Raw genomic sequence first — 14,794 nt, 5'->3', positions numbered from 1 at the left:
AAACTAGACTTCTTTTGGCGTCAGAGAAATGAATCTGGGTTTGAGGCACTTCAGTGCTGACTTTACTATCAGAACTGGAGACTATGTTTATCTTTTATATACTATGACCTCATCAGGATCCCAACGTTATATTTTGTCAAAACATATATATATGTATGACTGATGAGCTTTTCTAGTAGCTATTAATAAATGTTTCTTTGCCCTCATAAAAATAAAGCCATTTTTTAATGAAAATGTTCATTTATGAAAATAATCATTAAGAAAAAAATAGGTTTGCTGTAAACTGAATGTACACCAATCAAGGAAATTAAATTTTATCAGATTACATTAAATTTTATATTTTACATTCTACTTCTGTTATAAATTACATATAAAAATGTAAAATTTTTAAAAAGTAAAAGTCAGTATTTGGGGTGTAAATCTTTGTTTCAAGTGTTCCTGGAATCAAACAAAGTGATTATCTTACAGTTATTTACACAAAAAAAATATTTTTTGTGTAAATAACAAATAAAAAGAAATTCTCTTTCATAAAATCAAGGTTTTGCTTGTTTTATGACAAGTTTGGGTAAAAAGGTGGATTTATTTTGCTATTTTCTTAGTATAGTTAGTAGAGGTTTTGACAGACTTCAAACACATTGTGTGTTCTTGTATTTATTACAGGTGGTCTAATACATTTAACAAGCACTGTATATATAAGCACTGTATATTCACCTGTTGATTTGATTTGATTTGATTGAATCTTTATTTTGAACATGTTAAAAAAGTACAACAACATAGAATTAAGACACAAATAAACAAAGCAAAATATCTGGGACTCTCCACCATTTGACCTTAGAACTGAAGAAGCTTCTCGGATGAGAGGTGAAACGTCTTCAAGTAACTTAAGTAACTTAAAGAAGTCCAGACGCTTTTCTTTGCAAGCTCCTTTGACTACGATGACCTGGATGACTGAGAACCTTCACAGACAAACAAAGCAAAACAAAAGGAAAACGAGCAACCACAACTACAAATAACTTTCATGTTCAAAAAGGAGCAGGAAGAAGCATGAGCTTATTTAATCCCACCCCTTTTCCACTATCTAGTAATCAATAGACTACAGAAATACCTCCTTGCAATTACATTATATGTCATGTGTATTTTTTTTTTAATTCTTTTTTTTTATTTATAGTTTTATGTATTTGGAAATCAAGTATTTATTGGTTCATGTTCAGATGATGTCGTTGGATCAGGCTTTGTGTGCTCGGTGCTGCAGCCCCTGTGGGCTCCTGCACTGTGGTTGCTGGGTCTTTCTTTCTTTTTTCCTCTCCCCCCCCCCCCTTCCGCCCCCTCCCCCTCCCCCCCCGGTCTTGTCTGTTATGGTTGTAATGATCCAAAATAAAAAATACTAATAAAATTCTAATAAAATATGACTGTCAAGTGCACCATTATAACAAATGCCGTAATGCTCCACTTGTGAAAGTGAATCTGTTTGGCATTCAGAAACAGTTCTGATTGCTACACTACACCGGACACGACGGCGAGAAAAAAAAAAAGACGAGAAGGCTTATATACATTAATTTTTGCAGTGCACACGAGGTAGCTGACAGATTTAGCATTCCTGCTACATACTGGATCTGCTTCTAGACATGATGTCAAAATGTTGCTGCTTCAGCCTTTTTCCCCCGAGACAGACCAATATCTAAAACATATTCTGTTGCAGTCTGACAGGAAAAAAGACGAGCAGCTTATCAGTGACAACATCTGAAATACAAGCAAATCGTCGCAGCGACGTAAATATGTCCTCAGCTGTTACTGCGAGACGCAGAAATATTTGGAGACACAATATTTTTGTCATTTTTCATTGTGAGGTGAACTTGGACCGTGCACTGTGCAGTAAAACATGCAGAGCAATTATCGAGCATGTTTACAGTAACAGACAAACAGAGTGCGGGTGTGTGAGACTATGGGGAACATTCGCTGATGATCAGCCACAACATCAAAAGTCGATAACAAATCAGTAACATTGATCATCTCGTTATCGTGACACGTTCTGCTGGGACCCCATCGTCCTGGCTTTCATGTGGATTTTACTTTGACACGTATGAAGGAAATAAGGCGATGAGAACTTTCTAAACAAAGGTGTCATGTTTGGTCCAGATACAGAAAATGGGCAACCAAACCAGTCTGACAATGCAATCAAAGAAGAGCTGATAACATGTCAGATGACTTGATACAGATCTGAAATCTGTTAAAGTCCTAAGTTGGACTTTATCCAGCTTCATCTTCAAACTGAAGCCAAAGTAGATTGCCTCACTGAACACATTATTAGCAATCGTGTCTAAGTTTGTGTCAACAAAACTGACGTCTTTGTGTCTTTTGCGCCCGATTGCTCCTGATTTCTAGGAGTCGAGACTTCTAGAAATCCTGAAACCATAAACACCCACACAATACATTTTTGCCTCGCATACTTTTGAGACCTCAGTAAAACAGCTGTCTGAATCTACAAGAGTACATAAACTTGCACACACATTCACACACACACACCACTTCACTCATGCTGCACAAACCACAGCGATCAGTGGCTCCCCATCAGTCCACACCACATTAGCGTTTCCCTGTTCATGTGCAGGTCAGCATGTTGAAGTGATCAGAAGCAGAAGCTGATAGCGTGTTTCAGCTCCTAATGTGACCAAAGTCTCACCTGCTAACGTAGAATAACATCAGTCATGGCTGTAAACGAGCTGCACGATACAGCACGATGGTGGTTCACGTCTGACTTATGTCAGCTACACCTCTCAGAAAGTGGACGTGTGGTTGTAAGATTCATATTCACATATTACAGAACTGCAGGAGAGTATTGAAGCCCAAATCCTCTTGATATCAGTTTATTTATTTATGTAGAAAGTGTGTAAGAAATAAGTGTTTACTGTATACTACTGTATACTAAATTCCCTTCTATTCTACTTTATTTATACAGTGCCAATCACAGCAACAGTCGCCTCAAGGTGCTTTATATTGTAAGGTAGACCCTCCAATAATACATAGAGAAAAACCCAACAATCATATGACTCCCTATGAAATACCATTTTGGCGACAGTGGGAAGGAAAAACTCCCTTTTAACAGGAAGAAACCTCCAGCAGAACCAGGATCAGGGAGGGGCGGGGCCATCTGCTGTGATTGGTTGGGGTGAGAGAAGGAAGACAGGATAAAGACATGCTGTGGAAGAGAGACAGAGATTAATAACAATGTTAAATGAGATTATGTGTCAAATTTTTAATCTTAAAATCTAAAAAACTGCAGAATTGATGGTCCTTTGAATCAGCCTCAAGCTGTGTCCCAAAACGTCGGCTGCATCCTTCGGAGGACCCGGTCTTCGCGGTCTACCTGGGCCAGGTCCTTCAAAGACCGAGAAAGCCGGAAGTGCGAGGCTGTGAAATGGGACGGTCTAGCCTTCAGATTTGCGTCACCGCTGTGTCGGTGGAGTTTAATAAACTCGGCCGTCTGCTCCTTGCTATCTAAAATATAACAGGACACTGGAGTAAATTCTCGACCGTCTCACACTTCTGTTTAATCAGTTTTCTGTTTAACGTTTATTCAGCTGTGTGAAAATCCCGGAGGAACCCATCCGATGGATTAATAAAGTTTTATTTAATCTAATAATCTAATAACTTTGATCTCAGCCAAACCGATTTACTCCGGAACAAATAAAACACCGAAAAAAGGCAAACAATTAAATTTTTAAGTTATCCGAGTGACTTATATATCATGTTAACCTGAGTAGCGAAAGAGCGGGGGTCTGAAAACAATGACGCCGGGAGTCCGCTGCTCTCGCCGGCTGGAGTGACCAATGAACCCCGGCTTGCTATCGAGCTGGTGGGTAACAGCCGTCTCCGAAAACGTCGGCACACTTTTGCAAATATGCGATGTCTTGATAAACCAAGCAGATATTTGTAATTTACACAGCTACTTTCTCGCCTTAAAATATGTTAAAAGTTTATTTTGTGGCCCAGAAAGAATAATAAGAGTAATTCTAAAACTTAGTAGCGGCCGCCATTGTTGGCAGCTGAAATTTGGCTGGGCCGCGCTATGAATTCTGGGATATGGTGGGCCACGAAGGACACACCCGACCCATCCTTCAAATTCGGGGAAATGAAGGACGCATTTGTCGGCCGCATTTGAAGGAGTCGACGAATTGGGACAGCCTTCGTCGCCTGGCTGTGACGTAATCGGCCTTCAAATGCGGCCTCCGGAGGATGCAGCTGACGTTTTGGGACACAGCAGGTATGGTTGGCTACTTAGCATGCTAACACGCTAATCTCTGACGGTGAAGACACGAAATCTTATTGTGGAGCATTTAGCTGAGTTTTTTTTTCTTCTTTTTGTTAAAAAACAGATGTTATGAGTGAGGCGTGGAACTGACAAAGACACTACATCAGGGGTGGGCAACTCCAGGCCTCGAGGGCCGGTTTTAGATGTGTCCTTGATCCAACACAGCTGATTCAAATTGCTGAATCACCACCTCAACATGTCCTGAAGTTCTCCAGAAACCTCGTAATGAACTAATCATTTGATTCAGGTGTGTTGACCCAGGGTGAGATCTAAAATCTGGAGGACACCGGCACTTGAGGCCTGGAGTTGCCCACCCCTCCACTACATGATCACATGGATGCAGTCTGTCAATCACAACGTGTGTCCTGACCTTCTCCACACTAACTGGGACCATCGTTTGCAAAATGAACATCATATTACATCTAATAAGACTTGCAACGCAGTGATTGAGCCCATAGTGCCACCAGAAAGGTGTTTATCAAGACAGAAGTGGTCAGTTGGATTTTTATTGCCTGGCTGTTTGGTGGCTTCGGTGGAACCAACAGCCGTGATCAACACTAACGTACAGTGTAAGGCCACATGGAGAAACTTTGACCCTTCAAAGTCTGAGTCTTCCTCATCAGCTATTTAATACTATATTTAAAAGTAGTGTTCTGATAATGGCTGCCAGCAGTTAGTGTGTATTCAGCATATTTTCACCACATAAGTCACTTAGATGGAGCTTATTTGTAGAAACATTTAAAAGAAGATAACATTTTCCCCCTGGACTCCTGCAGACCAACGCACTCTTAGCGAGTTTGAACTAGAAGTTCAGCCACTTCGAGTGTCCCACGTTCCCCTCTGAAACTCCTGCCACTCCTTCATCGGGTTTCATTCATTTGGCTCATACTTTGTTGACCCAACTGTGGGCTGGAGTCTATTTTCAGCAGCTCTACTGCTGGTTCAGCTGCACAGATAACGAGAACTGTAGTCTGATCTGGCACCAGAAATGATGGTCGCAATATGAATCTTTATTTGTCTGCTGCAGCTTCGCTAATGAGACGGAGTAATTCGGGAGGTAAAAACTGCGCTCCATCAAAAACAGAATAGAATATGGTCTTTCAGACATCCTTAATGTTTTTATCAACATTTTGCTGCTCCTGCTCTTCACTTGGATGTAATTAGGATTCCTCAGGAAAGCCTTCATTTCTCCCTCCGTCTTATGCTGCTTGTTTGCATGCATGTAAAGCTATCACAAGGGTAGAAATCATGACTGAACAAAGTGAGCTGTTCCAGAACCCTTCTAGTTTACATTTTGGTTTTGTAAGTGTGGAATCTCCTGGGCATTTTTCCATTATTTCTTTACAAGTGTTTGTGTAACACCAGGCCTGCAGCACTAGAAAGGCAGCTTTTCTCTTTGCATCTGAAAAAGAAAGAAAAAAACAACCTGCACGAAAACTTGATCTCCCAAAAAATAATATTAGTCCTCAAGTTTTAAAAGACTCATACAGACAGTGGAATTTGTGCAATCTTGCAAATATCATAGAACAATTACTGACTCACATCTGAACTGTGAGGCAAACTGCGAAACCGCGTGCAGCGAAGGACACCAGCATCTCTCATGTTTAAGGAAGCTTCTTATTTCTGTTGTGATGATATTACTGAGTCTCATTTTTCCTTAGTACAACAAAAAATAGTGTGACAGCAGAGTTTATAACAGAAAGCCTTTGTATTCACATTCAGATATGAAAATTTTAAATCTAAGTGCAACGTATAAGAAAAAATGAAGTGATGGACTCCGTATGCAAACCCAGTTAGGATTTTCAGCCTGTGCATCACCCAAAACCTTCACATCACCACAGATCAATATGACTCTTGATAAAACTATTAAAACATCACCATTACTCTCCTCCTGAGGGTGCGTAGTCTGACGGGATGACTGAGACTGTTATTCATTCAAGAATAAAGAAAATAAACTTTTCTCTAAAGTGAAGTCTCGTTTTATTTCCTGAGATTTTCTTCTGTTTTTCTTTTTGTTGCTTTGTTTTGCACTTTAGGGCCACGGCCGTCGAACCTGGTTAAAACCAAACAGCATGCATAGAGCTGATAACACAGAAAACTCACAGCAGAGCATTTTATTAACTTTGTTGGTTGTATCATCAAAACACAAAGATCTACTTTGTTCAAAAGAATTCAAAGAATTTTTGCAGTTTCTTGGATTTACTTTTATGGGAAAAAGCTCTGAAACAAAAACTGTGAGCTGAGGATTTACGAAGTTGTTTTTTTCTTTTGTTTCAGTCATTTGGAGAGCAAAGTTCAGATGTTGGAGTCGAAGCAGCGAGGAGAGCTGGAGGACATGAGGCAGGAGAAGAATAGACTTCAAGTTAGTAAACCTTTGTAATTTTGTATATCACCATCAGAAACATTTTTGCCTCATGTGATATTTGCAAGCCCAAGTGGTTTAAAAACCGCTGTTAATTATAGAGTTTTAAGCACGTAGAGGGAAAGTCAAACATTACAAGAAAAGTTAAAATCTATAAAACTGTTAAATTAAAAGTAAAAAGTCAAAGTAAAGAATAAAAAAAGTACATTTTCAAGTCTGTGTGGATGTAGAACCAAAAAGCAGAAAGTGCTTAAACAGCAGTGAAACCTTTTTCTGGCTCAGTCCGTCATCAGGACTCAGATGGCGTCCATCGAGTCTTTAGAGAGGCAGCTGAGAGTCGCCAGCACCAACAACACCGCCCTGCAGAGACAACAGACGCAGCTGATGGAGTCTGTCCACACGCTCCTCAACATGGTGGCTAGTACTACAGGTACACACACAGGTACACATGTAGTATTTTTCACACAGTACATTTATATTTCTCACAATCTTCTGGCGTTTCGATGTAGCAGCGCCTCCCAGGAGCCAGATGTGGAGAGACTGTGCAGATGCTTACAAGGCCGGTCACTATGTGAGCGGCCTGTATCACGTCTACATCGGCAACAGGACTGAACCTGTGCAGGTAACGTCTCAACAGCAAACGTGCAGTGTTGCAAAGAGCGACTCGAATGGCAACAAGTCAGATTTTTTTTTTTTGTACATTAAAATGTTTATAAAATGGCTTTAACAGGAGTTTTCTTATCAAACTCATTTTTTGTCATCTGTTTCCTGCTAGCTAACAACTGCCCTTAATAATCAGCTTCAACGATCATATTTGAATTACCTCAAAATGTTCAACAGGAAGAGAAACTGTCTTTATATTCAAGTGTCTTTGTATTTAGAATAATGTGAGTTGTCTAAGGAGCTTGTAAAGAAAAGCGTCTGGACTTCTTTAAGTTACTTGAAGACGTTTCACCTTCATCCGAGAAGCTTCTTCAGTTCTAAGGTCAAATGGTGGAGAGTCCCAGATTTAAACCTAGTGGGAGTTTCTCCCCACAGAGGGACAAAAGGACCCCCTGATGATCCTCTAATCCCCTGAGCCAAGGTGTGAAACTGGGTGTGGGTCCCAATCAGCCAGAGTTTCAGGTGAGCTCATTGTGAAACCTGGCCCCACCTTATCATGCGAATTCCCGAGGTCAGATGGCCCAGGATGTGAGTGGGCGTTAAGGCGCCTGGGGAGGGAACTCAAAACTGGATTATAGATGGCAGTTGGTCCAGGTTTCACCCGAAACTCTGGCTGAATGGGACCCACACCCAGTTTCACACCTTGGCTCAGGCGATTAAAGGATCATCAGGGGGTCCTTTTGTCCCTCTGTGGGGGGAAACTCCCACTAGGTTTATATCTGGGACTCTCCACCATTTGACCTTAGAACTGAAGAAGCTTCTCGGATGAAGGTGAAACGTCTTCAAGTAACTGAAAGAAGTCCAGACGCTTTTCTTTCCAAGCTCCTTAGACTACGATGACCTGGATGACTGAGAACCTTCACAGACAATAGTTACAGTTAATATAATTTAAATCATCATTGGTAGTTAATGATCAGTCGTTTCTGTTTCTGCCCCTGAAGGTTTACTGTGACATGGAGACGAGTGGTGGAGGCTGGACAGTCTTCCAGAGACGGTTTAATGGCAGCGTGGACTTCCAGAGGAGCTGGAGGGAGTACAGAATGGTGCGTTTGTGTCACGTCACCAGGATTTATCCTGTCATTGTCATTATCAGTGTAAAGTGTGCTCCTCTTGTGATTCTCCCTGCAGGGTTTCGGGGACGTGTTGGGCGAGCACTGGATGGGTAATGAAGTTTTGCACCTGCTGACCAATCAAGGTGTCTACTCTATGAGGGTGGAGATGATGGACTGGGAGGGAAACTCCGCCCACTCCCACTATGACCGATTTACACTGACCAGTGAGCGACAGCAGTACAGGTACACCCACAGTCCAAACACACACACAGTGTTTTACTTTAATGTTTATTTTTACTATAATAATGAAAATAAAAAGCTGCTGATTACATCTGAAGGCGTGTATAATATTCAAACTTGAACAGACTAATATTGATTGTTTTGGAAACGCTGCTGTGTTGTAACTCTGCAATTTATTTTCCTGCTATTAATTATAATTAAATTGTTGATGACATGGTTCAACCACAGATTCATAAACCCCAAAAATGATGACCTGAAATTGTTGATCTCAGCTGAGGAAATGAGATGTTGCATTATTCAGAGTGTCTGTGGGGAAAAAATCACTTTATAATTTATTAGTTGTGAAAATTGCTGTTAATTTGATGAAAACTGATAACACTGCAGCTCCGCTCGGGGAACTGTTTTTGGCATGTTTCGGTGAGTGGATGCACTCGTCTGTGATTGTGTTGAGCAACAAAGATTTTCACACAGCTTTATAAAAACACCTTATGGGATTCCATTAATTCCATAAAGCCGGACCCACGGGTGGTCAGAATTCAGTGGAGTCCATAAAGGACCAACACGCTTGGTCCTGCCAAAAACAGAGTCACCAGATGGTGATCCATTGGATTAACTGCCTCATAGATGAACTGTACTGTTTCATCAGATCTTGTCCTCCTGTGTGTCTCCTCTCCCTCAGGTTGTATCTGAGAGGTTACAGTGGCACAGCAGGGAAGCAGAGCAGCCTGACCACCCACGGGTCCGGCTTCAGCACCCGAGACAAAGACAACGACAACTGCGAACACTGCAAATGTGCCATGATGCTCACTGGAGGTAGAAGCTTTTCTGTTTGTCAGCAGTTTAAAGCAAACAAATGAAATAAACGAGATTATGTATTGGAAATACTCCATAAAGTTGAGATACGAAGATATTTTTGAGAAAATAGAAACACTGCATGCATTACATGGACAAAAGTTCTGGGTCATCCCACCTACAGGAGCTGCTTGGCCATAAATGTGGGGCCTTTTACGCACTCTGTGACCCCGCTCTGAAACTTTACATGCTCTCACACTTCATGGCTGAGTTCCTGTGGTTCGTAAACACTTCCACTTAACAACACAACTTACAGCCGGTCATGGAAGACCTGGGAGGATCGTGGAGCCATGTTTGACACCATGGAGCATGTTTCAGTGAGCTCTTTAGAACAAGCCCGTCTTTCAGATAGGTACATGATTTTATACACCGTTAGCACGTGGGCTAAAAACACCTGAATTAAAAAATAATAAGGTTCAGTTCAGTTCAAGTTTATTTATAAAGCACAAAATCACAGCAACAATCACCTCAGCGTTCTTGGATGTAGTCTTTGTGTTGCAAAGACACAATTTCACTTAAAACCATGAAACAACTGGATACATTTATTGAAAGTTTACTTCTGACATAACAAATAAAACACATGTGATGATTCACAAATACAACGTTTGCTGTGTGCAGATCAAAATTAGCAGCGTTTCCCCCCCAAAGTTCTGCTCTTTCAAACATCTGTCCCCATCATCGTTCACTGCACCACCCTTCACCTCACGTCAACGCCAAGACAAACAGCTCTTTAGACTCCCCTCGATTGGCTGTGAATTAACTTAATCGTTTCGGCAAAACGTCAAGTCCTTTGAGAAAAAGACGCCAGTGGTCACCATTAGACAGTGAGTCACTTAAAATCACAGCAATTTACTGAGTGAAAGAGAGATGGTGACACAGACGAAATAAGAAACCGAGGGGAGTAACAGTAAGGAGAGAGACGAAGAACAGACAAACATGTTCAGCTACAGTTTTCTCTCACGGAGATGATGATGATATAAACTTTCTAAAAGAAAAAAAAAACATCCTGAGATCAGGAATTAAAGTATTATTTTCGGAAATGTATCACTTATTTACAAAACTGAGAAACAGATCCCAGTGGGTCCCCCTGCTGACATTTTATTGCTTTCATAGTCACTTTTAAAAATGTTTTGTGTTTGTCGAACATTTCTAATTGTTTGCAGGCTTAGAACAAACATAATTATAAATCTAAATGGAGCTTAAACAGAAATGTGTCCTGTACTGAGGAAACTCTACAGATATGAGTCTTGTGTGATTATTTCAGAATGACATTCTCAGTACTAAACAAATATCAGAGAGGACACTCAAAAAGCACTGACTGTATATCAAAGACGGCAGCCACAGTGACATCACTCACAGGTTTCTAGACTCTTTAAAACTTTGACCAAAATCAATGCAGGGAACTGTTCTACTTTCTGTTCTTCCCTTTCAATAGAAATTAAGTGCAATTTGGCTTTAGGGCAGCAGAGGGCGCCCGTGAGTCAGTGACGCTGACTCAAGTGGCACTTCAGTATTGTGGTGAACATTTATGTGTGTGAACATATTTATTGGCAAGCCCAGTTAGCAAGCTGCTTTCAAAAACTTTATGTGTGTATCGCAAAAATACAGATATCTGCTAATATCTGCTCAGAGGATTGGAAAGCTCATCTGTAACCAGTGTTGCCAACTTAGCGACTTTGTCGCTATATTTAGCGAGTTTTCAGACCCCCTTAGCAACTTTTTTCTAAAAAGCGACTAGCGACAAATCTGGCGACTTTTTCTGGTGTTACTGGAGACTTTTTTATGGCGACTTTTTGACGTGAAACGCATATCGCTCTTACTCTCAACAGGCAGCGGTGTTGCCTTGGGCACCTCGCCCGTGCCAAAGTGCTCCCAGGCAGAGGATAGTCCTCCCCCCGCTGCTATCAGGGCAGGAGACGTTCACACTTGTGCGTCCAAACGGCAAATGAATCGCGCATGAGCGAAGTCGCTGCTCCCGGACTGACATCATTTGGCGACTTCTAGTGACTTTTAGGACCGCCAATAGCGATTTTCCTTACTGAGGAGTTGGCAACACTGACTGTAACTGGAAGGTTGCCGGTTCGATCCTCCTGCTCTCTCTGTCCTGGTCGTTGTGTCCTTGGGCAAGACACTTCACCTGCCGCCTACTGGTGTTGGCCAGAGGGGCTGATGGCGCGATATGGCAGCCTCGCTTCTGTCAGTCTGCCCCAGGGCAGCTGTGGCTACAACTGTAGTTGCCTCCACCAGTGTGTGAATGCGAGAGTGAATGAATAGTGGAATTGTAAAGCGCTTTGGGTGCCTAGAAAAAGCGCTATATAAATGCAATCCATTAATAAGTGCTAAAAAACAAAGAAACAAACAAAGCTCAAACTTCTTTAACCATCTATTAGTGCAGTTAACTGCACAACAAGACACAACCAGACAAGCAGCAAACTAGCACACCTGTCAATCAAAGAAACTGACATTTGAAAACATGGGTTACATATTTATGGTAACTCGTCACAAACGTGCTGAGTTCTTTACCTGTTAGTAGATTTTCACAGATCATTTCTGTTTTTCAAAGCAGAACTTTTCTTGTTTTTATGCTCATGTTTTAATATTTGCAGCCTTCATCTTTGTCTTTATGGTATCAATGCATGTAGTCGATAGACGCTTTGAAACTCACCCCACATGACGCCACTACACCAAGTAAATGCTTCATTCAGAAAACTCAAAGGAGGAGACGAGACGTGAGAAGAGGGATTTAAATGTGACATGGTTCACACATGAGAGGTAGTTAAGGAAAAATAAGAAAAGGGAAAATCAAACTACACTTTTCCATTATTTTAAGTTAAGCAATTTTTTTGAAAACAACTTTTTAAAAAGATTTTTCATTATTTTTGAATACAAACTTTATTTTACTTGAAACAATTAAAGACCCACAGTTCATTATAAAAATATTAGTAAACATTGTTGAAATAATGATGAGTTGTTTTCTCTAATTGGACCTAAATAAAAACATCTGGCAGGTTCTCATTCGCTGTCACTCCTCCATTCAAAATATGCTTCAAGTGCTCCTAAAGTAAAATTGTACCACTGCAGTCTGCTTGTTTTATTACTGCATTAGTGTTATTAGTTGGTTTTTGTATCTCACTCCCTCTCGCCTCCATCAGGTTGGTGGTTTGATGCCTGCGGTTTCTCCAACCTAAATGGTGTGTACTACTCCATCGGCCATAACATCAGGAAGCTTAACGGCATCAAGTGGCACCACTTCAAAGGTCCCAGCTACTCCCTGCGCGCCACCTCCATGATGGTACGACCCTACGACTTTTAAAGGCACCCTTCACCCTCCACAATGGTTTGATCCAACGGAGCTTAAATACCACAGCGGTATCGACCTTCAACTCCTCCGAAATATCATCCAAAGCTTCAAAACAATGGCTCCCACCTTCACCACCATCATGGTACAACCCTAAAACACCTCTTGGATATGATATGGTACAACCCTGAACTGAGGAAATAGTGACTTTAAAACAATAATGGTTAAAGTCATGTGACTCGTGAGGACCTTGTTTGTTACATGTCTCCTGGACTTGTTTTCATAACCAAGGATCATATTGAGGAAAATAAGGGATGGATCATGTAAGAAAATATCTCGTCTGCTTGAAATGTGATTGTCATTTAAATATGATGGTAACGACACACATTTTCAGCCAGTCTGTGCTGGAAGCTATTAAACTGGTTGTGCTGGTTTGTACACGTGAGAAGTGCCAAAAGTGTTCGCCCACACAGCCAGCCAGTCGCTGCGAGACGTGGGTCGGATTGTTGCTTTTGTGTTGGAAAAGGTACCCTCTGTGGTACTCAGTCACTGGTACAGAAAGGGCGACTGAGGGCTTTCCAGAGCTGGAGCACACTGGCAGCTTCACGGTACTTTCCTATATGACATTTGAGAATGTGTTTAATGGTAAAAGGCATGAACGTGGACCTTCATAGCTCACCTGGTAGAACAGGCATCGTTTTACTGAAGGATGAGTTTGCTACTGTAGCCTGGGCTGCCCCCATTAAACTGTCACTGTCTAATAAAGTAATAATATTATCCACAAATCTGTGGCTAGCATGAAGGTATTCACCTACTTTTTAGGAGGGAATACGAGATTCTCTTTGATGTCATCAGTGTGTTTATAGTGCCACTATCTATGACCGGCACCGAAACACAGACAAGATTTAGATAGCTGATGTCCGTGTCTATGGGAGGTGCTACGGCCTCTGGCTGCCATATCACCTTCCCATGGACCCAACTTCTGCTTCTCAGATCTGTTGAGATGAGGACAGTCCTAACAGATAACTGGCTCGGCACCAGCACAACAATGGAAAAGAGGTTTGAGTGATTGGCTAGTTTTTGGTCTTTTGGTGAGCAATTGCATTACATGTGCCATAAATGTCATTGCATGTGGAAGCACTGCAACGTGTTAATCAACAGACAGTGACTGTTTGTTAACAGATATCAAAAGACTGTGGAGAGACTGCAGATTTCTGAAAATGTACTTTCCAGATGGTACACAGGGCAGCAAATTATACAAACTCATCATTTTTGTAGTGTGATTGTGAAACCTCGGCGCTAGTGTTTTGGTCCCTGCCATATTGGGCTCTTGGAGCCAGAAGTGGCCATATTTGGATAAAAGGGTGACGTTCTGAGTTACCAATTCCTGGAAATCTTGGTGACGAGCTTCATCTCTCAAACAGATCCCTGCAAATTGCTAACACACTATTCAAATACTAGAATTTCACTCATCAAAACTGGAGCGCAAACTTTTTGGACAGCCTGCACCACACAGCACGCCAGGCTATTAGTCAGATAATTGTCAGATCAAAACTGCTCCAACAGGGAGCAGGATGGCAAACATGATGCAGCGACTGTAAGCAGCAGCTCTGTGACAGCTCGCAGCCACAGCAGCCTGCAAGCCTCCAAATACTGAAACAGGTGAGTTAGCAAAAAATATTTACAACCTTGTTTTTGTTGTAAGGGCTAAATGACCTCTGCGAGTCTTTCTACAGAAAACGTCTATGTTTAAGAAAACGTTAATATAAGGCGAGAAAACGAGCAGTGAGGATATTGGAGTTTATTACACGGACAGTTTAATACTGAGCGATATGTGACTGAGCGAAGAGTGGAGTTGGCTTTCACAACCCACTTTTACTTGGACTGTTTTTAAAGGAAGCCAGCGTTTCCACATGTTTATCAACAATTTTATAAACGTGGACGCTAAAGCTGGTGTGACTGCCAGAACATGAATCACATCAAACTGATGAAACGTGAGAGTCACGTTGAGGATTGAT

General features: G+C 41.4%; 2 protein-coding genes across 3 annotated transcripts in view; one reads left to right on the top strand and one right to left on the bottom strand.

Annotated features, from left to right (window-relative positions):
- Positions 1-13,561, top strand: part of angpt4 (angiopoietin 4) — an 85,655-nt gene extending 72,094 nt beyond the window's left edge. Inside the window, exons 5-11 of one of the 2 annotated variants that reach the window (XM_085161311.1) lie at positions 6,587-6,671; positions 6,954-7,101; positions 7,184-7,293; positions 8,276-8,377; positions 8,463-8,629; positions 9,306-9,439; positions 12,631-13,561. In XM_085161311.1, the coding sequence (XP_085017437.1) occupies positions 6,587-6,671; positions 6,954-7,101; positions 7,184-7,293; positions 8,276-8,377; positions 8,463-8,629; positions 9,306-9,439; positions 12,631-12,791 (907 nt within the window). In that variant the 3' untranslated portion in view covers positions 12,792-13,561. Of the gene's footprint in view, positions 1-6,586; positions 6,672-6,953; positions 7,102-7,180; positions 7,294-8,275; positions 8,378-8,462; positions 8,630-9,305; positions 9,440-12,630 lie in introns of both variants that reach the window. The other variant, XM_085161310.1, reaches the window with a different exon arrangement.
- LOC146517808 (odorant receptor 131-2-like) overlaps positions 1-14,794 on the bottom strand; it is a 244,355-nt gene that overhangs the window by 85,324 nt on the left and 144,237 nt on the right. The gene's annotated exons all lie outside the window — the stretch shown is intronic.

Source organism: Neolamprologus multifasciatus, chromosome 5 (assembly GCF_963576455.1).
Source record: "Neolamprologus multifasciatus chromosome 5, fNeoMul1.2, whole genome shotgun sequence".
NCBI lineage: Eukaryota > Metazoa > Chordata > Actinopteri > Cichliformes > Cichlidae > Neolamprologus > Neolamprologus multifasciatus.
Note: the sequence above shows the minus strand (reverse complement) of the source record. Positions and strands in the feature narration are given on the sequence as shown.